At 41.3% G+C, this 25,637-nt stretch overlaps 1 protein-coding gene across 3 annotated transcripts in view; it reads left to right on the forward strand.

Annotated features, from left to right (window-relative positions):
* pex14 (peroxisomal biogenesis factor 14) overlaps positions 1-23,677 on the forward strand; it is a 55,011-nt gene extending 31,334 nt beyond the window's left edge. For 2 of the 3 annotated variants that reach the window (XM_034696232.1, XM_034696233.1), the window contains exons 5-10: positions 2,588-2,673; positions 4,681-4,783; positions 8,702-8,799; positions 18,568-18,659; positions 21,452-21,920; positions 23,305-23,677. In XM_034696232.1, the coding sequence (XP_034552123.1) occupies positions 2,588-2,673; positions 4,681-4,783; positions 8,702-8,799; positions 18,568-18,659; positions 21,452-21,920; positions 23,305-23,328 (872 nt within the window). In that variant the 3' untranslated portion in view covers positions 23,329-23,677. Of the gene's footprint in view, positions 1-2,587; positions 2,674-4,680; positions 4,784-8,701; positions 8,800-18,567; positions 18,660-21,451; positions 22,914-23,304 lie in introns of all 3 variants that reach the window. The other variant, XR_004633038.1, reaches the window with a different exon arrangement.
* Positions 23,678-25,637: the final 1,960 nt, after the last annotated feature.

The following is a 25,637-nucleotide window of genomic DNA, read 5'->3' on the forward strand; positions in this document are numbered from 1 at the left end:
AGAGACAGAGGAAGAATGAAAGGTCCTAACGGGGGGGAAAAGAGCAAGTGAAGACCCCTTGTGATGCAGTGAGTCTTGTTCAGGGTCAACCACCTCTCCCAAGGACTCCCAGGCCTTTCACAAGCAGGGTGTTCTGGGATAGGTGACAGCCTATCGCAGCCATAATGTTGATGAAGACCCAAATTTATGTGGTTACCATATGGATGCTGGAGAATGATTCAAAATTTTTGATGCGAAAGGTTACAAGTTCATCGCTGAATGCTGCTGCAGCGAGGCAATGTGCCCTTGAGTAAGAAATATAAAAAAGCACTCACCTTGAAAATCTACCTCATCGTGCAATATGACAGTGGGTCTCTCAGTTTATTTGCATGTCAAATCAGACAAGTGGTAAGGCACAAGATCAATCTGGTTTATCCACTTCAACCCAGTAAACACATACCACATAACCCATTAGGTGAAATGAAACCTGTAATAGAATATCAATTGTGTACTTTGGTGGCCTAGCCTCTTCTAATTTCGTATTCATTCAGGCCTCAGCAGAGTAAATAAAAGAAGAAAAAACTCATACAGTATATTTCCTCCAGACCTGTTTGTTGTTTAGTGACATTTTCAGTTGAATGCCTCTCTTATGTGGGGAATTTCCACTTTGACAGACAGTTGGCCTACCCATATGACAGCTTGCACAATGACACACTTTCACATTATCTGTCACTCAGTAAGACAGTCAACTTCTAAACACACACACTTACACACACACACACCTACACACACACTTACTTACACACACACACACACACACACACACACACACACACACACACACACACACACACACACACACACACACACACACACACACACACACACACACACTTACCCCTTGCTTCTGTTTTAGTCATTTAAATAAGTTCAGGACAATAATGTCTTTCCCGGATGAGCAGAATAGAGGGAGCTCTGCAGAGCAACCTGCTGTAGCTTGGGCAGTTTGCATACATAGAGTGAACGATTTTAGCATCATATAGAAATTAATTGTATTACATTGTGCTAATTAAAGGCACAGGTAAAATTTCTAAAACCACTTCCATTTTTACTCCTGAAAGGACACAAACATTTACATTACTCATCTCATGCTTTTGGCTTGAAGAAGCTTTTTTTTATTATTTCTGTACTGCATGGGAAAGCAGACACTTTCAAAGAGAAATTAGCATTTTTAACACTTTTATTATGAACTATAACCATTTCTTGTAATTTGATTAATTACAAAAACCTTCACAATGCATGTAACCTTCATGTAAGTATTAGTCGACTGGTCTTTTTATTGTACCTCAATTTTTATTGTATGCATGTTATTTAATGTAATCTAATCTACTAAATGCCAAACTGGGGACAGGAGTTGGAAACTAGCAATAACTACAATCTCTCATTATAAAACATCAGTTACTATAGCTGTTTGTAACAAGCAGAGGTTATACTATGTGATTTGCATTTTCCCTATCAAATACATTGTATAAAAAATGAATTAATAATAATTATATAAACAATGATAACTTTAAACTGGCTTTTGTGATCTAAAAAAAAACAATTTTACACTATTAAAAATGATACAAATTCAATTTAGGAATAGTCTGAGGTGACCAAAGTCCCTTTCCTTCAAAAGTTACATTCCAACAAACCGCAGTCTAAATGCAGGAAAACACTCAGAAAACACTCAGTTATTTAACATAATGTAACATGAGATTTTTTCACAGTGTTTTGGGTGAACTATGACAGATTGGTTTGCTGAGTCTGGCGAACATTAGCAGATCTAGCACCACCAGTCACTAGTCTTCCTTGCAGGTTAATGTCCACATGTCTGTGCTTGTTACACGTTGCTCTGGTGGAGTGGTTAGATGCCAGTTTGACTAGACACAGTCTTAATACAACTTCATCTCCATTATCTAGATCAAAGTACTGCCAAACTGCGCCACACTACCTGATCCGCCATCTGTGATCTGTGCTTGTGTACATCCAGGTAGTAGAGCTTTATATAGCAGAATGGCAATAGACATCAAACAGAGCTATAACCCCTGCTAGTGGCAGGTTAAACACTACATCTGACTGACATTTCAGACCTACAATAATACAAATATTTCTGATTAATTTAACCAACTAGTGATTATGGTGCAGACTAGCGAGGGTGTCTATGTTCAGTCTTTACTTTACATGTCTTTACTTATATTATGACAGCATCTAAACTGCGACCGCACAATGATTATTGTCAAAAATCAAAGAAAAAATACAAATCATTCAGACTACAGAAGTCAGGCCATTTTCAAGATGTCAGCTTATTGATTTACATGCCTTACTCTAATGAATGTCCACAATATTAGTCATTAGTAATTGGTTGTATATGATTTATAGCTCTGAGCTAAAATACAATAGACATTGGTATGGACCGATGAGTTTGAGTTTCATGTCCAGATGTATTCACATGTTTCCAGTGGCAGAAAAAGTATCTTGAGCAAGTGTTCAACCCCATTAAACTTCAAGTGTAGCAGGTTCCAAATCTGTATTGTACTGCATTAAAGTGATTTATCCTCCTCTCTAGGTCCAGCAGGTTACAGATGGAGAGACTATGGTGCCCTCACCATCATTATGGTGGGCATCGCCTTTGGCTTTCATCAGCTTTATAAAGTAAGTAACACTCTGTTCCTCCTGCCTTTCCCCCTAAGTTTCCTCTCTGATGTTGTATTTACACTTCATGTCCCTCTAGATTTTGTTATACATGTTCTAGTTTGCATCCTAAGATCTGTCACTACTGCTTCTCCTTTATATTACATTTAAATTGGTGGGCTTAGCAAGTACATCAGTTTTGATAAATTACGGTGCTAGAAAAGACGGCGCCTCCGCAGCACCTAACATCACTCTGGTCTTGTTATTAAAGCCACCCTGCTTTACGTCAAAGCATGATCTCATTTGAACCCCTTCTTTTTAACTTCCCCGTACATCCTCCTCAGATATATTTTTCCTTTACAAAAAATATAGTTGCTTACACAGCACACAACCATTTTTTTGACGTCCCACCTTCTAAAAATAATCACCCTGGTTTTTATCGGGCTTAGCAGCCCTTGAACATGAGCTCATGAGGCCCCTTGTCCCCGGTGACATTAATCCCATAGTGGTTGTTAGTGCTAGTCTGAGTGGCATGTGGAAGCCATTACTCTCGTTTTAGAGGGGGACAGGAGCTTTAGCGGTGGTTCTTGGCCTGGATGACAGTCTGTTCTCCTCTCTGTGTGTTTGAGAGAAAAAGAGAGCACGTATTCTGACCATGCAGGTGCCTACCTGACTTTTTCTGCCTTTCATATGCTGCACATTCAGAGTCTCTTGTCCCTTACTCCTCTGTCCCTTCGTTCCTTCGCTAACTAAATACACACACACACACACACACACACACACACACACACACACACACACACACACACACACACACACTGTACCAGTTCACTGTTTCCCACATGCTGCAGGGTTTGCCAGCCACTGGTCGTCTGGGAGGTGGGATTCCCTGGCGGGACGGCACAGGTTGCTGTCATGTCACTGGAGCGTAGCGCCAGTCGCACCATATGTCCAGGCTTATGCCCACACTTTATTTATGTTATGGTGCACCTTGTAAACACCACACTCCCAGCAACCCACTTATTAATTACCACGTGTTGACACTCATTTAATCTTTTTCTCTAAAAAGTGTTTATTACTTGCGCTGGTGTGGCTGCTTGCCACCTGAGTTGGAGAGAAAACCTGGCTCAGGGAGCAGAAAGCTGCAAGCCGGCTGCAATAGATTAAGTCATCCTCATTGGGCTCTAAAATAAATGAACTAAGGATTTTGAATGCAGTAGAATTGGGCCCTGCAGTCACATGGACCTTTATTTTTATTTTCTAAACTGGGCTCGTAGCACACATGTAAAGGCTTTAGTGAGACGCTCACAAGCTGCTCATTTGGTTAAAACTCACACTGGATGACGAACATGCTCATTTGGCTGTCAGACATACATATCATTTGGTAGAGTTCTGTTTATTCAGTGGCAGAGAGACCATAAACACCATGACATTGTTTTTGGTTTTAGACGACTATTTTCAGTGTTTACAACCACCATGTTTTTCCCTGCAGGCCTCTCTCTCTGTATTTCTCCCTTCCTGGGTTTCTTTCATTTATATTTCTGCACATTTATTTCAAGCACTGCAACTAACAGTGACTAGCATTGTAGATCATTGGTATTATTTAAAGACCAACATATTGATTTCTAAATAGTCAGAGTCCTGTGAAGATTGCTCTGAAACTAAAGTTTTTTATCTTAAGATTTTGTTTCCCGACTAAAGACAATTAAATAACAGTGACACATTGAAAAGTGAGAAGCAGATTGTCTAGAACCAGAATAGATTTGACATTTATACTTGATAAATTGCCTAAATGTCATATGCATTGTCAAAATTATAGTTCACTTTCAAATGTACAAGTGTTTTCATGCATTTCTGTAGCTCATCCGCCTGCTCTTAATCAGGCAGTTTAAACAATGAGGCACTTGTCCAATAAAACAATGTGTTTGACCCTCCATTGCCAAGTTTAGCTGGCCCTGTCTTTTCCTCATCTTTCTGTCCCTTCCCACAAGAGAGAAGTATAATATTGTGCCATGCTTTTAATTGCAGAAATACATCCTTCCCCTCATTATGGGCAGCCGAGAGGACAAGAAGCATCTGCAGAGGATGGAGAGCAACATTGCGGCAATGAGTGGCACGCTGACACAGACAGGTGAAGATTAATATCTTCATCACTTTCTCCCTCCTTAACATTTTCCCTCATTTATCTGTCGCCAAAATCGGGGGGCCCCGCACGTTTTTAACAAATGACGCCGCTGTCATTTCGCTTTAATTTGAAATTGCTTGTTTACTGTCAGGCTCGGGCTCAATTAATTACGTTTCGCTGAAAAGCTCTTAACCTCGGAATATTAATGAGGAGTTGGGAAATGACAACTTTTCTCCCCCCCCCCTCCCCGCCCATCCTCTCTCCCTCCCACCTTCCATCCGTCTCCCCCTGCACCAACCTCACCCCCATCCAAACCTCCACCGCCATCATCATCATCCACCCTCTTCCCCGTTGGTGGCGAGAAAGTTCATTTTAATTTTCTGTGCGGGAATGTGTGTTTGTGTGTGTGCTGGATGTGCGTGCGGCATGGCACTGTGTGGCGTCTGGGCTCAGCACTGGCCCTAGCGTGATTAAGTGCACGGTGACAGGTGCGGCTCCCATGTTGGACAGGTGAGGAATCTCAACCTGGCTGTCAGACATGGAGAGAGAGAGAAGCAAGGAGAGAGATGCTTTCCTAGCTCTTTGTCAGTGTAATTAAAAATCCAGGGAGGCGTAAATGAGAGAGACACTCCAAGAAAGTTTGGTCTCGTTAGCAGTAGTGTCGAACTGGAGTGTGTTTTCACCTGAAAGGTACCACTCCCTATTAGATATAGTTGGCCTGGCAGTAACACAGGGGCAGTTTTTTCAGTTTATAATAATAAAAACACATTCTATTTATTTGTCGCTTAACAAGACATGTTCAGGAAGGTAAGACATGATACATCATGCCTTAAAAACACAAGTCAGTAAGTTGGAGTAACTTTGTAGAATTGCACAGCCATAGTGGCTTTTATGTCATTCATGCCACATCTTATTGTTAATGAGTTGTCAGCTGTCTGTCTGAGATATTAAACAAATAAAAATCTCACAAAGTAGGTATTTTTTTCAGAGAGTGTGTGTCACCAAAAGAGTGCTTCTTTCCTTAAATTATATGTATCTTAAGATTTCCCTATTTGGAAGAAAACTGTATGAAAACTGTATTTTAATGGTGCTTTCACTGTTGAGACAATCATGATCCAAATCAAAAGGCTGATTTTAAAAACTAAATCCTAAACATAGCCCCGTCAGTTCAAATACAAGTAACCTTTGTTTGCTTGTCTCCAAAATGAAAACAAATTCAGTGTTTGATTTCACAGCACTTGTCACAGGCCTACACAGCGTAGATGAAAATATGGCTGTTATCATTTTATCCTGACACACCCATGCTATTGTTTTCTGTCAGGCTAAGGTAGACTGAGGACAGCGATTGTGTGAGATTGCGTGCGAGGTGTGCCACTCTGAATCTGATTAACAAATATATGCTCTTTTATGGTTATTTTCTCCCAACTATGCAAACACATTTCCTCTGGCTATTCCACTGCCTGTTCTTGCTTTACTTATCACTTTTTGGAGATTTGCCAACTGACAAACCTTGTTTTGTTTGTCGGTAAAGGCGGGATTTCACAGAAAGAGTCCTCCTGTGTTTGGAAGGGAGAAGGTAAGACTCCAGTTGAAAGGAAAAAAAAAACAGGAGTCCTTTCTACAGCCAGTGTGGGGAACTAATTTGCTATGACTGCAGTAGCCAAGCTGCTATTGTAGTTAATGACTGTTGTAGTTAACAGTTGGGGAGAGGGGTTGCAATTACACTGAGAGTTTTCTGCCACTGCTTTCCCTTTGTCTTCCCCTCTCTCTCTCTCTCTCTCTCTCTCTCTCTCTCTCTCTCTCTCTCTCTCTCTCTCTCTCTCTCTCTCTCTCTCTCTCTCTCTCTCTCTCTCTCTCTCTCTCTCTCTCCCTTTCCTCGCTGCACTGAGTAATAGCGACCGACTGCGTTGCTGCTGCCAATTGCTTGAACCCCCTTTTGTTAAAGTTCATGTATTTCTCTAGTGCCGGGCCCAATGAGGTGATGTATCCTTTTGAATGGGGACCACATTAGTCTCTCTCGCCAGCCCCAGCTTGAGAGTAGGGGCCTTGACTCCCATTATGATTTGCCTACAACTTCACACAGACAATTAATGAATGGATCTTGGAACTACTTCAGCGCACCCAGGCTGTAATGGAATTGTGCGGCTGTTTGGGCACTCTTTGTCGGTGGGAGCCATATTGGTGACCAGCTGGCCATTAAAGACAGAGACAGGCCTGGACATATGTAGTGTACATTATATCGAGGTATTTACTGAATAATTTACTGAATACACAATGTGCACCCTCCTCGCAGCAGCTGCAAGCCTCACCCATCATCTTGTCTCAGATTCTCTCTCTCTCTCTCTCTCTCTCTCTCTCTCTCTCTCTCTCTCTCTCTCTCTCTCTCTCTCTCTCTCTCTCTCCCCCCACACATGTACACAAATACACACACATTGCTGCCACAGCTTCCTTCTGATTCATGCCTGGCCAAAGTCATTGACTTCATTATTCTTGGCTTAATATCTGTGATAATCCGGGGATACAAAGTTGTTCATTTTTTTTTGTCAAGTGCCTGAACAGCACAAAGGAGTAAACTTTGTGGAGGCACATGAAAAGAGTTGGACTGTTTGGCTGAGGTGGCTGAAAAAGTGGTGCCAGTGGTAATTCAGGAGGCACAGCATTACAGACTGGAAGACTGACCCTCACATCTGGATAAGCTGTTCTGTGGTGAGGCGGAATCAGAGACTAATATGGCAGCTCTCGGTTTAGCGTGCACACCCTGTCATAGTAACACCTTTTTAAGCAGGGATGGCTGCGGTATTTTAGTTTTATTGCCATCATCAGAAAGGCTGGTCCCACTCTGGATCACAAATCGGGTAACAAACTTAAACTGTTTGCACAATGGTCATTTTCCCCAACCACCTATCCTGCTCAAACTCGTATCCCGAAGGATTCTGCAAGCATGAAAAGATCAAACGTTTCAGCGCCCCACCTATATTGATACAACCCCACCCATTTAAACACAGGTGTCACTGCAAGATATTAGCTTTCTTTGAAAGATCAAATATTTTGTCTGTGTTGTTTTTTCAAAAGAAACTCCACCAAGCAGGGCCCTGTCTTTGTCCTGGCCTGGGTTAATATGAGAGGAGGCTTCTTTACATCCCGACCAGCCGGCTGCAGCTCAGGCTTTTAACCATTGGCCTGACAACCTCAGCAGCGGACCGCCACAATATCTGTTGATGTTAATCCTATTAGGCTTGATTTAACACTTTACACGCCCATGATTTATATGAATGTTTATTGGTTTTCTGTAATATAATCAGCTCGGGGAAACTTAATGCATTGTTTGGTAATACACGCGTGACTGGAAGCAGGGGGCAACAAACTGCGCCCGGTGTTATTTGAAATCATACACCCTCGTCCAACACCAACACTTGAACTAATTCAATCTTCAAAGTCAATGGAAAAAGAACAATATTTATTAGGATTAGGGGGGACATTTTGTCTGGCAGCCTCCTCCCAAATGAGAGCCTTGTTTTTTCCTTTGTTGATCGTTTGAGGATTTAAGATGCATTAGAAGGCAGTGTCTGGGTGGATAATGGAAGGTTAGAGACTGTTATTTGATTTAAGTTCAGGCACTAGAGATTAATATCTCCATCCTATGTGCCCTCCCTTCCCACCCTCTACCCCCAGTGCCTCGGACCAAAAAGCGGCGACTTAAGTTACCGGGTATTAGCTTTGATTACAATTCTTTGAGGACGGCTTTGATCAGTGACACAAGTTGAGTCTCATCAGTTCTGTCATCGTCTCTCTCTCTCTCTCTCTCTTGAGAAAATGTTCAGTTTTGTGGCACCCAAACAATCTTATCACACATTCTCTCTGTCTTGATATTGTGTATTTGAAGTGTGCTGAATTTACTGTGTATCATTCTGCTTGTGTCCACAGTCAGCCAGCTGCAGCAGACCCTGGTCTCTGTTCAGGAGCTCCTCGTTCAGCAGCAGCAGAAAATCCAGGAGCTGTCTCAGGAACTGTCTGCAGCAGAGGTAGACCCCCCCTTTTGAGCACCTCTCACAAGCCACCAGAAATAGTTCAGACTGGCTAAGAAAAATCCAGATTTTATGTTAAGAAATCGAGACATTACCTTTCTATTTCATCAAAGTGACTTGATGGTTTACTTGTCAAACTCCAGAGTTTAGCAGTTGTTTTTACAGCTAATACTTTGAAGCAGAAACTGGCATGTCATGTGGTTAGAAATGCTCTTAAAAGGTAATCTAGTCTGTCAAGTCACACCTGTTTGTTTAAAAACTAATCTTCCTTAGTAATTTCACTTCATGACTTATGCGTGTTACAATATCTTTGTTGCAAACTGACATTAGTGAGATAAAGCAACTTCACTAATCTACCAATGAGGGCTTCTTTGCTTTAGTTTAAACATTTATAGTACAGGTTGCAGCTTTCAGAGCTCCTCTGTGCGTGATTAAAGTTTTTGAGGGACGATAGACAGGCAGTAACTCTGAAATTGCAGAAGAGGACAGTAAACATAAAGTTGCAGGTCAAAATCCCCAGATTGATGAAGAGAGGGAAGTGGATGCTCGAGGCCTTTGTGTGCTAAAATCTCATGTGTTTCCCTGAGTCATAACTACCTAAGACGGACAGTCTTATTATACTGTATATCATCCGAACACAAGCTGCAAAAAAAGTGTGGTGCATCTCATCATGGGACCATAATCTTTAACCATATTGTCGTTCCTCCTCGCCTTGATTTTTATAGACAGTGTTCATAATCGACTCAGAAATTGTAAGTGTTTAGGTGAATCAGACTGAATGATTGTTCTAAAAACTTATGTGCGGAGATGAAATGTTGCTTGCCTTTTATAACACCGCTCATAAATTGCTTTATGATCACTGGGCTCTAAAAATGTGCCTTGGAAGAGACAATCTGAGACAATGTTTTATGTCCACAGCTTGTTAAGCACATGGTTTCACTGTAGCATCTGGATATCGCAGGAAAACATATGTGGACACATCTGCTTCAGCACAAAGAGGAAGAAAAATGTGAATCTCTTGCTTGGAAGAGGTTCATCAAAAACTGCAGGCTCATATCGCTCATTTCATGCGGTTTCAAGTTCTCTGTTGCACAGTCTCTCTGAGCTCTGTCAAAAGGAACGGTGGCCTAAATCGGCATGTTGGAGCGATGATCTCATTTGACCTCGCACTAGACAACAAACCAAACTTTCCAACGAGTTCTGTTGGGTAAAGTGTAGGCCCACTTTAAACAATGAGTTCCCTCCACAATTAAGGTACAAGGAGAGTTTTTCTCTTCTCATTCGTCATCTGCAAATCCCAGATTGGATTAAAAAGTGTCTACTTCATTTGCTATGAGTGCCTTGTTGGACAGGGGTAGTGTATAAAAGATATAATTCACATCAAAACACCCATTAAACAAATCATAAACCCTGCTTTATAGCTATAGTGTTGATCTTAAATTTTCCCTGTGAGTCGGCACAAGGCCCTCTGTTGTCCCAGGCCATGAGGGAAATTGGGAAATTGTTTTCAGGTCGGGGATGTTTGATGAGAAACACATGTTGGAGCTGGTGAGCTACTTATCATTCACCGTTTGCGGCTTTCAGGGTTTGCATCACCACGCCGCTCAAAGTGCGCCACGCTTAGCAATTATACCTCTCAACACGGAAATGTGTCTTTAACCCGAAACACATGGAGACTTCTGTTTCCGCAGCTGCTAAGTAAACATTTCTTGTAGTTTGGAAACCACTCGTGTGCGCTTCGCTGTCCCAAAACTGGGGACCTCATTATAGAAGTGAGTTTTAGACAGACTGACTCATGTTCTCACACACACACACACACACACACACACACACACACACACACACACACACACACATACACACATACACACACACACACACACACACAAACACACACACACACACACACACACACACACACACACACACACACACACACACACACACACACACACACACTTTCTGCACTTTCCCATACTTCAGAGCCTGAGACATTTCCCTTCTTATTCACTATTTTCTCAGTTATCATGCCTCTTAACAGACATGCTGCTGTATTCTAGCACTGGTGTTCAGAATAGATTTGCCTGAGGGTGATTAATCCCCAATGTTAAACAGCCAAGTCTATTTCTGCCTTATTATCATTACAAATCTGCCTGTTAACTGTGTTTACCCTGCTGTCTCAACTCACTGATCGTTCTCTTTATTAGTGGATACTACATTGAAGATTAGAAACCGCCTCCTTGCTTGCGCGAGATGAACTGCCAGTGGGAAAGTGCATAAATAGAGTGAAATCAATTGCACTGTACCAGTGTTTCCACTCAAAAACCCTCCTCTGGGGACTTCCTTTTGAAACTAATTCCATCATAAATATACATGCGTTACAAGAAAACACACTGTCTGCCGGCGGAGTAACTGTGAATTAATTTGCCTTCAGACACTCTTAAACAAGGCTTGTTAAAGATCTTATCTTGTTGCTAATGGTCCACAGGCATTTATCTTCATTTAGCCAGATGCATTGCCGTCCTTGGGTGCTGCTAGAGTTGATAGTCTTTTTTCTTTGCTTGTAATATATTTTTTTCTTTCTTTTTTTTTTTTTCTTGAAGCACTTAGTTAACCAGCAGAAAGAGGCCATCCCCTTTCACACCCAGGCACCCACCCAAGACATATTAGCAGCTTTTAAATCAGTTAGAGAAACAGTGCAGTATTTACACAGTGAAAAACACCATCCAGCCAGTACTAGTTGTTAGTAAAATAATAGCCAAAATCTCCCTCATATGTTGAGATGTGAGTGTTATTTTGATTTTGGTAAATTGGCTTACTTGTTTGTTGGTTGTTTGTTCATGATGCGTTTTGCAAGAGTGGAGAATAATGTTCTCCACAAAGCCACACAGAGCCCTTTGAGCCTCGCACCTGTACACAAGGAAGTCTGATAGAAGTCAAACAAGGAACAAAATATGATTATCTATGATCCACTTCAACAAATTTTACAGAAATATTCAGAACAAATGGTTCAAATGAATGTCATAACAGAGCTTGAACTAACATACAATAGCTAATAGTTAATGTAATGATCAGGTATGAAAGGCATTATAGTGTGTGTGTATATATACAGTGATTCAGCAATGAGAAAACAAGGACTCACACATGGAATCAGTTGTGCCTGTATTTAAGTCAATTCTGCAAGACATTATACATGCAGATGATAGTGCTCAAAATACAAGAAAATTAAAGGTCTGTGTTAGTAATAATCTTTTGTTTATTTTCAATTAAAGATGATATACATGGACTCAAAAACAATAGGAAGGGGTCATTTATATAAAACAATACAGCGAATGTAAGAAAACATATACTGTATCTGTACCTTTAGAAAAAGAGTCTAGTTATACGGTTGTGCTCATAAGTTTACATACCCTGGCAGAATTAGTGATTTTTTTTGGCCATTTTTCAGAGAATATGAATGATAAGAGAAATACTTTATTTTGACTCATGGTTAGTGGTTGGGTGAAGCAATTTTTTTATCAAACAACTGTGTTTACTCTTTTTATATCATAATGACAACATAAACTACCCAAGAAATCATCAATTCTCCCAGGGTATGTAAACTTATGAGCACAACTGTAACTTGTAGAGGAATAGGAAGAAAAACAAAGTGTGGGTTTGGGGATGTTTTGGCTTAGCCGTTAAATCGTGTGGCTACATTTACAGAAGCCATGTAAGTGGACGGCATGGTTCCAATCAAACCTGCGGCTCTGTTATGTCATCCCCCACTCTGGTTTCCCAGTTTCCTACTCTATCCACTGTCCTATCTCAAAATATCAGCAGAAAAGCCCCAAAATAAACTTTTAAGAGAAATGAAAAAAGAAGAAAAGGAAAAACATACTAGAAATCAGATTCTGACTGCAATACTGTATCACAGGGGACCTGGAAATATCCTCTTGATGGTGGTGTTTTTGCTATCAAAGGCACTAAATCATTGCTGATGTTAAATATTTTGATCAGCAGTTGTTAAAACATCACATCTTAACACACTCGTTCTCTCTATTGAAAATATGTCAGCACTTGAGGGGGGCTTTTAAAGTCAGCCGTGTTTCTTTCAGTCTCTCCAGTCACTGATACCCCTCCACTCAGCCTCCACCTAAGAAGCTAGTGCACTTACACATTGTGGGTGTACACTCCTAATGTATCTCAAAGCTGAAATTCAGTCCTGGCCCAACATTTAATTAGGTTTCTTCAGACTTAATAAGACATATGTCAGTGGTAGTGTTATGTGACAAGTCTTGATGGGAGATATTATATGGCACTGCTTTGTGGATAATGCACATTAGGTATAAAGTTGTAGCACGCAGTTAACAATTACGCTAAAGGAATTTTTTTTTTCTAATGTTAAGTGAAACAAGTGTATAGAAGCCCTCAAATTTCAATCATATGGAGCAATTTACATTTTTGTTCAGTTGATTCCGTGGCTCTGAATTCTTTTAGCTCAGCACATGCGGCAATTAATTTTTTTTGGATGTAAAATGAGAGAGAAGGAGAATCCAGCCTTATTATACTGGTGCCTTGGGGAGGGGAGGGATTAAGATGGTTCTAATGAGGTGACTGCTGTAATAAGAGTGTCTTCAGTCGGCCTCCAATGCACCACTACTAAAACACTCCTTATCAGTGAGGTTTAGGAGTCGATAAGAGCTATTTAAAAAAAATACCTCTTCCCTCCTCGGCTCCTTCTCAGTCTCTGTTCACTTCTTCTCCTCTGCCTCCCTCCTTCCACTGTAAATGAGTCTGATCCCTTTCAGATGTGATTCAATTAATTTCTCTTAGATTTAATTACAAGCGAAAGAGTCCAAGTTATCCCTCTCCCCTCGATAGGGGGTCCACGCTTCCTAACAAGCTTCCTCTGGTGAGTCAGAGGAGTCCTAATTACAGTTTTTACTTTTCTTTAATCCCACTTTTTCCCCTTGTCTTTTCCCTCTCCTCCCTCTGGTCTATTCAGTCTGGCTGCCTTTTCTTGCACTTGTTTGTGCTTGTTATATATAGATGGACTGCGTATCAGTAGTACATGAATGGTTTCCTACTCTTTTGGCTTGAAACCCTTTATAAAAGAGCAGTGGTTCCTTGTAATGCCTGATGATCCTGAAAACTTTTTCTGTGAGGGTTCAGACTTGCAACTCTAAGCAGCTGGCTTCCGACAGATTGTACCGAGTCGGAACTAGAAGAAATAATTTCTGGCACAGTTGTCCACCTTGATGAACCAGGTAGGAAGTCGGGGGTCAAATTGTCTCTTTTTTTAACTAAGGACCTCGGTCAGACTGACTGCATTTGACATATAGTCCATTTCAGTAAAAGAAAAACCTTATGATTATAAAAAGAAGCTAGGCAAAATTGCAAAGAAAGTCTGCAGAACCTTCCAACTTGAACCTTCAGAAGAATCATTAAGCAAAAGCCAAATATGGAGGGGGTTTAGGAAGGCAATGCATCAAGACTTTTAAGTTGGCTTCAATAACAAGGCAGTGGAATTGACTCAGTCTATTATTCAGGGAGGAGAAAAACTTCTGACTCAGATAGGGGACAGTGTTTAGTGGTGGAAAGAGCACTTTGTGGAGCTCTTGAACCTGACACACGGACTGTGAGAGACTCACCCATCCCAGGCAGAGGTTGCTGAAAAAGTCAAGAAGCCCCCTTAGTAGGGCTCACTTTTCGGACAGAACCTTGTTGGGCTGCCTTGGCTGGTATATCTCCTCAGTGTTTGGGATTGTTGGACTAGAAGGCTGGATTGAGGTTTCAATTTGTTTTGTTTTTCAAAGTAGTGTTCTCCAGTTATCTATCTATCATACTGCTCAGCCCTTTGAGTCTCTCATGGAGACCAATGGACTAGAATTTAAAGGCCCTAGAAATGTAAATGGGATGTTTAAAATTCACATAGAATATTAAAATGTGTAATTAAGCTTCAACAAAAATCTGAGTGAAAATAAACATCCAAAGCTATGAAAAAACTTGGTTCAAAAACAGCTTAATTTCCAGTTCAGAGCATTTCTCAGGACTGTGTGGGCGTAGCAGCTTACTTTTTGATTGACATGTCAAGAGAGAGTTGACAGCCTGCATGTTTGAGCTGTCTGACTCCGAATCTAAAGACATAAAAACTGAGTGCTGAGTTACAAAATACATCTCTGGGGCATTAGGACCATGTGATGCCTGGAGCAGCGGAGGCTGAAGTGTAGAATGTGCAAGCAGAGGAGCTTGGCTCCGGGTGTCAGACAGAGCTGTTTGGCTAAACTATGAGCTGTTTTGGGACAGTTAGTTGACCGGTCCTGGGGAAAGTTAGTGAATCGGCCCTGGGGAAATGAGCTGAGCATGTGCAGGACTGCTTTAGCCACTCGGCCGAAGCTCAACTCAACCGTGTCCCAAAAATTCCCCAAATCCACTATAATTCTTGGGTATTCAGAGGCATTGGTTGAATGTGGCAGATTGCCTTATTCCGGTTGGAGTGAGTTGCAACCCCAAGTTTCAGAGGTCGAGGTAAAAGGAAGTGTAAGATGGACAGGTATGTGTTACATCAGCACTAATGCAGACATTACACTGGACCTTTAGAGTGGAGAAAGACGAGCCAAAAGCCATGCAAACTTATCTGACAAGCTATGCTCCAACCCGCATCTATAGTTATGTGATTTGGTGAGTAACAAAAAGAATGAGATCTAAGATACAAATACCCAAAATGACTTCCTTCTTTATAGGTTTTGGCTCAACCTAATAATTAGTTTCTTGAGCTTAGACATCCGGAGGGAGGTTTGAGTAGAGCTGCTGCTCTTTTAGCATCAAAAAGAGCCAGCTAAGGTGGTCTGGGCATCTGATTAGGATGCCCCCCGGGCTCCTCCCTTTAGGGGTTTTCCAGGCACATCCAAAGGCAGGTGATTATGGGGTATATCCAGAATATGTTGGAGGAATTACACATCTTATCTGTCCTGGGAATGTTTTGGATAGAAATGTGCAGAATACTACTGCCAATGAGACCTGACCCAATTGAGTGAAGGATAATGGAAGGATAGAATAATCCACTGATCTACACCTATAACCCCTACATCTGCATCTAGGAAAACAGCATATTTGAGTATGGCTGAAATGTTTCTCTGCCTTCCGTCTTAATTTGCAGTGATTAAAGCTATTCTATAAACAAAATAAAAAGAGTGCCTGAAAAATACTTGTGTTGCAGGCAGGATCTTCAAAATAAAATGCATATTCAAGCACAGTGTTATTCCTAACACTAAAATCAAGCTGCCATTGCAGCTATAATGTTTACCCCTGTGTGAGAGAGCTGAGGCCAAAAAAAACCCTTGATGTTCTCAAAAGCCAGAAAAGAAGAATTGCATTCTACTGAACGCACACACCTATGCAGGCATATCTCTACACCTGTACATCATAATTTACAAAGCATCTCTATCCTAATGCTTTAAGAAACATAGTATCACAGAACATCTTGTCTACATAAGGAAACTGAATGTTTTTGACTGTGTTCATCTGTTGTTCCAAGGGAGCAGTGAATGAAAAAGGCTATACTGGTTAAAATGATCTTTATGTCCTGATGGCAATCAATACATATAGTGTTCTTAAAAAAGAGCGAAGAAAAGCTGCTATCTACAGCCGGAGTAAACCTGGGTAAAAAACACCGTTTTTTGGATGCCAAAATTTTAAACCATTCAAATCCCGTCCTGCCGTTCTGCCCGCCTCCTGCACGTACATTTCCCCGGCGTGTACTCCGAGTCCCCGTCTCCTGCCTCTGCTTCCCCTGATTCTACTGACTGCCCCTCTCGCTCGTCCTCGGGCCTGTCCCCTCTGACCCGATGAGGTGCTTTGCTCAGGACTGTAGTCCGGATCAGAGTCTAAAAAGCTCTCGCCATGGGGGCTCTGACAAGCAAAAGAATGAATGACATTTAGTAAGTCCTACACAAAATGTAGATGTATTGCAGCGTCCGTCCGGACGCTGTAGTGATGACGAGCCGATTCGTGAACACTTTGATCTTTAATAACCGGTCACTGTCGGCCGTGATCACGCCAACCAACAAAGCAACAATCAATGTCTCTCCTCTCTCCCGCTCGCACTCTCTACACCTCTCCTGATGCCTTCACTGACTGTCAACACTGTAGTAATTAAGAGCATCTACACTGAACACATTTAACAAACAGTAGAGTTGTTACAGTATTATATGTTATAACTTTTCTCCTGATATCGTGTCACCAGTACAACTGGATAATATAGCATGACAGTTGTGAGTGCTAACAGCAGCCATGTTGGTTTGTGTTTTTAACTTTCACTATGATAATGTTTTGGTGAGGACCGGATTTGAATCAGTCACGATCATATAGTCGCAAGTCAGCGGCGCTCATGCATGTGAGTAGGGGGGGGCGTCGTTTTGGAGGAGCTCCAAGGGAGGAGGGGAGGGTTTAGACGGAGTCATGAGGAAATGCTACATTCAAATTCATGCTAGTTTTCCGAGACTACCAACCCCAGCTTTAATACATGGGAGAGCAATTCAATCATATTAATACAGGAGGTGGCTGTGCCTCCTTGGTAGAGTAAGCCAACTCACAATTGGGAAATTGGCACTTTGTTCCCAGTTCCCACAGTTCATATGTTGAAGTGTCTTTGGGCAAGACACTGAACCCCAATTTACACCCATTGGCATAGCCAGTAGTGTGTGAATGCATATGAATGGGATTAGTTAATACATGATAAAGTTGTTGACTGAACACACCCAAAGGTTAAATATAATATACATGTGACGGCTTGCTCAACAAAAACAGATACTAATCGATACCTTGGCAATAACATCTGAATGTAAACTGCTTATTGAGAGTTTGGCTTTTATTACTGTTTATTTGAGAAATCTTACGTGAAAAACTTTGGGATTCAAAAGCTGATATATGTAGGGACTGTGTTACCTCTGTATTTATTTCACAAGCTATTTGATTTCTTTTGAGGCCCCTGGTTGTCCAAATCTTTGTCGGGGTTTCCCCATGAGTGCTGCTTTAAGATTTTATTAATGTTTAGTAGTTGCTGTCCAGTTTAATCATTAACATTTGCCATCTGAGGTGTTTTGCCTCTAGGCCTTTAAACTTGCCATTTTACAGCTCCCACTGTCAAAGTCCTGCCTATCCCTAAAAAAGTGCTGCACGGACAGATTTTTGGCAGCAATTTGCCATTCAAATACCCTGTAGCATTTCATGCCACACCGGTTTGTGCGATAACACATGCCTTTGATAAAAGACAAAAAGAACAAAACAAACTGCTAAGCTATGGTCTGCCTTCATGAATGTGGCCATTGTTCAAGACAAAGTCATTATCCAAAACACTGGACACTGGCCTAATCTTTTCTAGATAGTATGGAAAATTATGTAAAAACAGCATGATTCACACTCACTGGACTCTCTGAGCAGCCAGGTCATAAAGCTGGCTGGAGCTGGATTGTTTGTCCTCCTTGCTCTCATCACCAGCAGTTGGCAGTTTTGAGGTTGTTATGGTGATGGATGACCTGACTACACAAAAACATGTGGCTTTTAGCATTTGCATTTGCCATATTTGTTTACCTTGTAGCCCATGTCCATTTTTTTAACAAAGCTTTTTTTGTTTCATATTGTTGAGACTATGCACAGAGGAGCTGCTGAAAGGCCTATATTGACTTTGTGTTCCAGCCATGCATGTGACCTGATCTATGATGATCTATGCTTGTGTGTTTGTCAGTGACAGTTGTGTGTTTGTCTCACTTGTGTTTCCTACAGGCATCGTCTTCAACCAGCCGCATACTGGACAACCAAACAGTTGGAGAGCTGAAGGCTGAAATTGTCTCTTTGAAGGGCTTACTGCTCAGCAGGTAACAAAGTCCCCAGACCCCACTAACATTTAGCAGTTCAGGTGTGTGTGTGTGTGTGTGTGTGTGTGTGTGTGTGTGTGTGTGTGTGTGTGTGTGTGTGTGTGTGTGTGTGTGTGTGTGTGTGTGTGTGTGTGTGTGTGTGTGTGTGTATGACTGTGTTTTGTGTCTGAGTAACTCTTGAGTTACTGGATTGGGTCTATTGGAAAAAGGTGACAGTGTTAAAAATGTATCACAATTTTCATCGTCATACTGTACGTTAACGTGATTTAGCCACATTTTATCTATACCTGACATTTAAATTTTTTTTTACTATACATAAACAGTAATGTTTCTCATAAATTATTTCTCAACTCATCAAAATTATTTTAAGAACAGCACTTGGCACGTTAAAACACAGATAAGACACATTTCATGGAATAAATATGTCATAAAAACCAAACAAGCAAAAGGGTCGACATGTAGCTTCCTACAAGAAAATGTGTTTGAATGAGAAAGTGGATGTTTGACTCAGGAAACAATGATTAAACAAACTGTAACTTAGGGTAAGTTTACTTATTGTTGCACTGCTTTCAACTGCATCCCGTGGTCCTCTTTGGCGATACAAGCTGTGACCCCATTCAGGGGCAGCATCCTCTATAAGACCCAGCCTTCGCATGCTGTGTATACTTCTCAAGCAGATCTGAAATGAGAAGGTCTGGTCTACAGAGTGTGTCCACCGGCCTTACTAACCAGCTAACACATCTGGCGTCTCTTAACTCAACTACCATAAGTTAGCGGCTGTCAGTGGTAGAGTCGGTCATCTCTCAATTGGAAGATCAGGGGTTAAATCCCAGGTCGAGCTTTCCACATGCCGAAATGTCCTTGGGCAAGACGCTTAACCCCAGACTACCCCCGGTGGCTGTGCCATTGGTGTATGAATGAGATAAGTAATCACTGTTGGGTGCTTTACACAGCAGCCTCTGCCATAATTGTATGAATGTGGTGTGAATGGGTGAATGTGACATGTAATGTAAAAGCACTTTTGATGAGAGAACATGCTTTATGTACACAGTCCATTTACCATTTATTATCATTTAAAAATAATTTCAAGTTTCAACATGTCTGCAATTTTTCACCATTTGTATGAGTTGAAACAAAATACTAACTTTAACAGTGTCTTGCTTTATCGTCCACCACTTCGTTTGAATTGGCACGCAAATAATCATAAGATATGTTGGGCCGCAAAGGATGCACCTGATGCATCCACCACGGGCTGGGAAAAGTGAAAGTGACGGAAATGGGACAACATGTGAAACACCACTGTGACGCAATCAGTCTTTCAGGATGCAGCCAGTGAGCATTTTCGCATTTGTTACAAAGCTTTTGTGCAGTGGGAGGCGGAGAATGAATGATCTGGTGCAGAGAAGGTCAAGTATAAAGAAAAAGAGAGCCAAATTGCTTGTTTCTGCTTTTTGCAGAGCTGTGGCCGCAAATACGATTGAAAGGTATATTTATTATTTATATTTATAAGGTCCAAGACCTCGCTGTCCCTCCATTGACTCGCTCCATCGTTGCTATCCTCCATTTTTGCAAGGCTACCACCGTGCAGAATTGTGACTAGTGTCCCTATAAAGTGACGTGAAAGTATCAAATGCGCATCAAATCCGCCTTGGCCGTTCACACTGAGGTCGCATTGAAAAAAATAAGATCTGTATCTGATGCAGGACCACATGGAAGTGGTCAAAATCTGATTTGAAAAAAATTGATTTAGGCCAGATTTGAGTGTTCAGGCTGCCTCTAAAAAATCTGACCTGGTCACTTGACCCCCAAAAAAATCAGATTTGGGCCACTTTTGCCTGCAGTGTGAACATAGCCTTAGACCTTCAACTTGGAGAAATAAAGGATGATCATCAAAATCAAAGAGAGTATTGGTGACACTGTTTATTTATGAGTTCTTTAGATCAAATCTTTCCACATATTCACATCTTCATGCACTGACGCATTTTCTGCTACTGTTGCTGAAAATCTTATGTATATGGCCTGACGTCCCCTGATTCTTTGCAGCTTTATTCTTCAATCTAGTCAGGCACGGCCCATCCTATTAGCATGCATGATTATGTATCAGTGTCTATAATGAAGCCTCAAGTAAGAGTGCACATCAGAAGACTGGCGAGGACAAAAATTGCCTCAGAAACTCTCTGGTTGAGCATGTTTTGTTCCCTTCATACATTCTAATCAGTAATAATCCCTTTGTCATTTGCTTTCTTGACTTCCTCCTGACTCTCACGATGAGATTTCTGGGTAAGGCTTGAATCACAAAATAAAAGCTCTGTATCACCATCTGTCTCCAGACATGTTCCCTTCCTGTTCAAATGATCCAAATCATCATCAAACTGTTTTTTTAAACCGCCAAAATGTGCTGTTCACATTATGATTCAACAATGTCTTTTTGATCTTAAAAGCTGCAGTGGGTGTAATTAAAAATGAATCTTAGAGCTTCTTTTCCAGGTGTGACGAACATCTGGCTGTTGGGGGGGAAATGTCGTTTTCTCTCCCGTAATTATGAGAAATACTTAGTCCTTTGTGTGAGTCTGCATGTTAAAATACAGACTAGTAGTGACGTTATGTTCTCACTCAAAACCTGATGTGGGAAGATATATGTCATTTTTTTAGTTTCATTTTACTCATGGCTGAATACACCGTGGGAAAGTTTTTTCACACGTTTTGACAACAGTAAGATTTTAATGAGGATGTCATCAGGCCTCAATTTCTTCCTCTTTCTTGTCTGCTCAACCCCACCCCGACCCCTACAGGAAACAATTCCCCTCCACTCCCTCTGTCCCAAAGATCCCCTCATGGCAGATCCCCCTCAAGCCGACTTCTGCGTCCACCTCCCCATCTGTCAACGACACCAACAGCAGCAGCGACATCTCTCCTGTTAGCATCGAGTCCGCCAGCTCCTCCCCAATTAAAGACGGTCAACAAAGCTCCCAGGATGCACTGGGTGGGCCTGACGGAGCTCATGGTATCAATGGCGAAGCAGGACCTGGGGATCTTGGCGCATCACTGCCCCTGGACCTGAAAGACCAGGTCCGCATGGAGGTGCAAGGGGAGGAGGAGCGAAAGGAGGAAGAGGAAGAGGAGGAAGATGTGAACCATGTGGAAGATGAGGAGGAGGATGAGCTGAGCATGCAGACAGAGGATCGACGAGGTGGGGACGGACAGATTAACGAACAGGTGGAGAAACTGAGGCGACCCGAGGGTGCCAGCAATGAGAACGAGGTGGATTAGACAACAGCACATAAACACTCTCCTAACACAGCTTCTCCTCTCTGCTGACAGCTTTGTTTCATTCTGCTGCTGTCTGCTTGAAATTATTCTGTTTGTTTGGGTTTGTGTGTTTTTTTTGTTTTTCAAATTAATCTCCCCTGTTTGTCTCCACTTGTTCTGTAACATGTTAATCTTTAGCAAAATGAGGAGCAAACGTGCCAGTGAGATGATGCAAAACTGACAAATATTGGATTGTCTCATTGACACACAGCTTGATTTACTTTTCATCATGCAAACTAAATGACTGCGTACCCAGCCAATTACCATGTTGTCACATTTCTTTGGAAGGAGCAATGATGAGCAGTAGTCAAATCAGAATGACTTAAAAAGGCTCACGCAGTAATAACTGTGTGTGACTTTCCACTTTTTAATTTTCATGATTTGATCAGATAGTTCGCAGCTTTGCCTTGGTGTGCTTGTGGCTGCACTCAAGCTTAGAAACAGACCGTAGAGGCAGCCCTGCATGGACTCTCTCTCCTGTATAGTGCAGCTGTAGGTCAAGAGTCATATGTTGCCACTTCAGTCTCAAAGTTACCGTGAGCTTCCAGAGGAGCATTAGCAGAGTTTGTCTCCCTGTTGATGGCAATAGGAGAGGACAAGCTCTTCCAGGGCCGGAGCTTTTAGCCTCTTTTATGTGTCCTTTCGCATTGGTGTCAGTCTGTCAATAATTCACAAGGCCAGCAGGGTGGCATTTGGGTGAAATAAAAGCCCTGAAATTCGAGATTAGAATGTGATGACGGGCTTTGTTCCACTCCGGAGTCAGAGTGCTCATACGCTCAAAGGAGGGGAAGATAAATGTTTTTTTTGCCCCTGCTTTCCTTTTTCACTGAGGGCTGAATCGTGCATCTCTATGCGTGTGTTTGTGTGTGGCAGGCGTGAAAAACCCCAGACTGTCTGCTGAGCTGTATCTGTGTCTCCAGCAGGGCAGCTGATTTGGTTTGTGAAGTATGTTAATAATCAAATGATCAACAAATAACAGATGTATTAGTTCATGCAGCTTGAAATGTCAAGGAGGCTAAAAGAGGAAATCTAATACAGAAAGCCCAGTTGCATTGTATTATTTTCTGTGACAAACCCTCCGGTCCAAATTATGTAGGGCCTCCTACAGTGAGTAATCTTTACTGAAAACGGCAACAATATTTTGTAATTAAGCTGCAGTAAGACGTCGAGGGCTGCCACAGATGGAAGTTGCAGAACTCACATCTTCTCTCTCTCTATCTCTCTCTCTCTCTCTCATTGTGGAGGTGGTTTGGGGAAGTAAAAAAAATGCCCCGTGATTGAAAAGGAAAGTAATAAATGAATACTTGACTTATTGAATTACTCACTCTGTCTCCAGTTAACAAGAAGAGTCCACGAGTGAGAAGAAGGGATATCAGCTCTCGAGCCGTTTCCACCTCCGTCACATGGCCTTCATAGGAACACAGAAAAGGTAGAGAGGAAAAGCACATTTGTGTGTGACACCGGTCCTAACCTGAAGATTATCTTTCGTAATTTTGATCCAGTTTATGTGAAATATATGAATGATAAGAGAACAATGCAGTATACTGTAAGCTATATATTTTTGATTTATAATAAATGAGTTTGTATGGTTGTTAGGGAAAGAACTAATGCTCTTGTAGTGATTAGTCCTTAATGTAAACTGCTGATTACTGTCTGAATTACAACCAAAAGTGTACATATGTGTAATAAACTTCTCTATCTCTATCTCAGACTGGTGTTAATGGGATTTCCATGACTCTTATTTGACATTTCTTGTACTCAGTTATTTTTCATAGTTGTTCTTTTTTTTCCTACAACTAAATATTTGGACACATAAACAGCCTCATTGTTTACTTTTGGGGCAGATGAGGGTCTGGATTCTAAAATACAGTGTAAGCGTGGATGAAGAGGGGCAGGAGGTTCTTTTTTTTTTAAAGGACTTAGGTAAAAATAACATCAAACTGTAAGATTCTTTCTTTATAAGGCACTTTGTGTGTTTGTTAAAAATGTCTAATACATTCAGTAGCATCAGGACTGCCTGTTTGAAAACATGTCCAATATGTCTGAACATCAATTGACCCAAATCCAAAAGGCTGTGAATTATACAATCATTTCTAGGTCAGAGTTTCTGATGAGTCTGTGCTGCTGCTGAGCTCTTATTTATGAGTCACATTTTCTAATCAGCAGTGTTTAAGTATCTTTTAGATCATACGGATGAGAAACATACAGGACTTTATGTGTCAACTTGATGCAGAATGGTGAAGGAACCAAAACTGAATTTACAGAAAGCATGACAGACCAGGGACTTTCAGCTTGTTTTCAGTTTTCTTGATGAAAATGAGTCGGTGACACATGCAGTCACACACTGTATGTGAAGTTCTTGTTTGTTTCCGTAGGTGGATTGTCATTGTGTCTTTTGGTTTCTGTAGTATGAGTAAAATGGGGTTTCCTTTTTCTACTTGGATGGTATTTTCAGAAGCTTTTTGAAACATTTAAAAATGATTTATTCATGAGTAACCACTTTTTCTTAATTCAACAGTACAAAAAAAGCAGAGCGAGACATGCATTCAGAAGGAAGAGAGGGGTGATGTGCACTTATAATTGCAGAGACAAAAGGTAAGCTGTGGTTGTTCAGTCATCTGGTGTCACCAGGGTGGATCTGCTGGGTTCTTCTGACAATATGAACGGGTAAATGGCATTTATGGGTGACTCAGTTGGTGGTTCAATCCCTTCTCCCACAGTCCACATGCTGAAGTGTCCTTGGGGCCAAGACACTGAATCCAATACTGCTCCAAGTGACAGAGCCAGTGGTGTGTTAACACATGAATGGGATTAATTAGTACTGGTGGGCACTTTTATATAGTATCCTTTGCCATCAGTGTATGACTTTGGTGTAAATTTGACATGTAGTTTAGAAGTACTAGTCGGAAAGACGAGCTGAAGTGTTATGTGTAAGCACAGTCCATTATTCATTTATGACGCCAATTTCCCTGTGAAATCTGGTCCAAACATAGACATTAAAAAACTCCCACTTTGGAACTATTTTTGGGAGTCTTTTTAACAGTGGCCATAAAAGTTTTCTAAATGTTATTTCAGCGGAAAAAGGCTCACTGGGAGTGTTGAGTATGTTCAAGAAACCTAATTTTTTATCAATCTGCAGCTCCTCTTGCAAAACCTGTGTCCTGATTCAAAGCTTACTGTAGATGTAGCCATAAAGTATCTTATAGCTAGTTATAGAATCCACTGCATACATCAACACTGGATATCTTTAAAATCAAATTTAAAAAAAATGTTTTCACACTCAAAAAAACATACAGGCAAAGTTAAGGAATTGGAGAAAAATTGACTGGGTCCTCCTGTATAGTTTGAGTTGCTTGTTATGACTGCAGGTTCCAAGTATCGACAGCACTGCTCAAATCACACATTCATCACCCTCAGTCAGCAAACTCAAGGTGCCACCGTAGATCCCCCTCCTAAAAATACGTCTCTGGAAAAAGCTCATTTTCCCTCATCCTGGGCATTCCTAACATCACCATGCATTATCAACAGTATGAATTTAATTTATCAAGGTCTAAATGATCAATAGTGTTTCACATATTGATGAGGTGTATAAACTTCACTGAGGTTCGATACCACATCCCTTTGTAATCCATTAACCTCTCCCTGGAGTTCAGGCCAACCTTAGATTTA

This window comes from Notolabrus celidotus, chromosome 11 (genome assembly GCF_009762535.1).
Source record: "Notolabrus celidotus isolate fNotCel1 chromosome 11, fNotCel1.pri, whole genome shotgun sequence".
In the NCBI taxonomy this organism is placed as follows: Eukaryota; Metazoa; Chordata; class Actinopteri; order Labriformes; family Labridae; genus Notolabrus; species Notolabrus celidotus.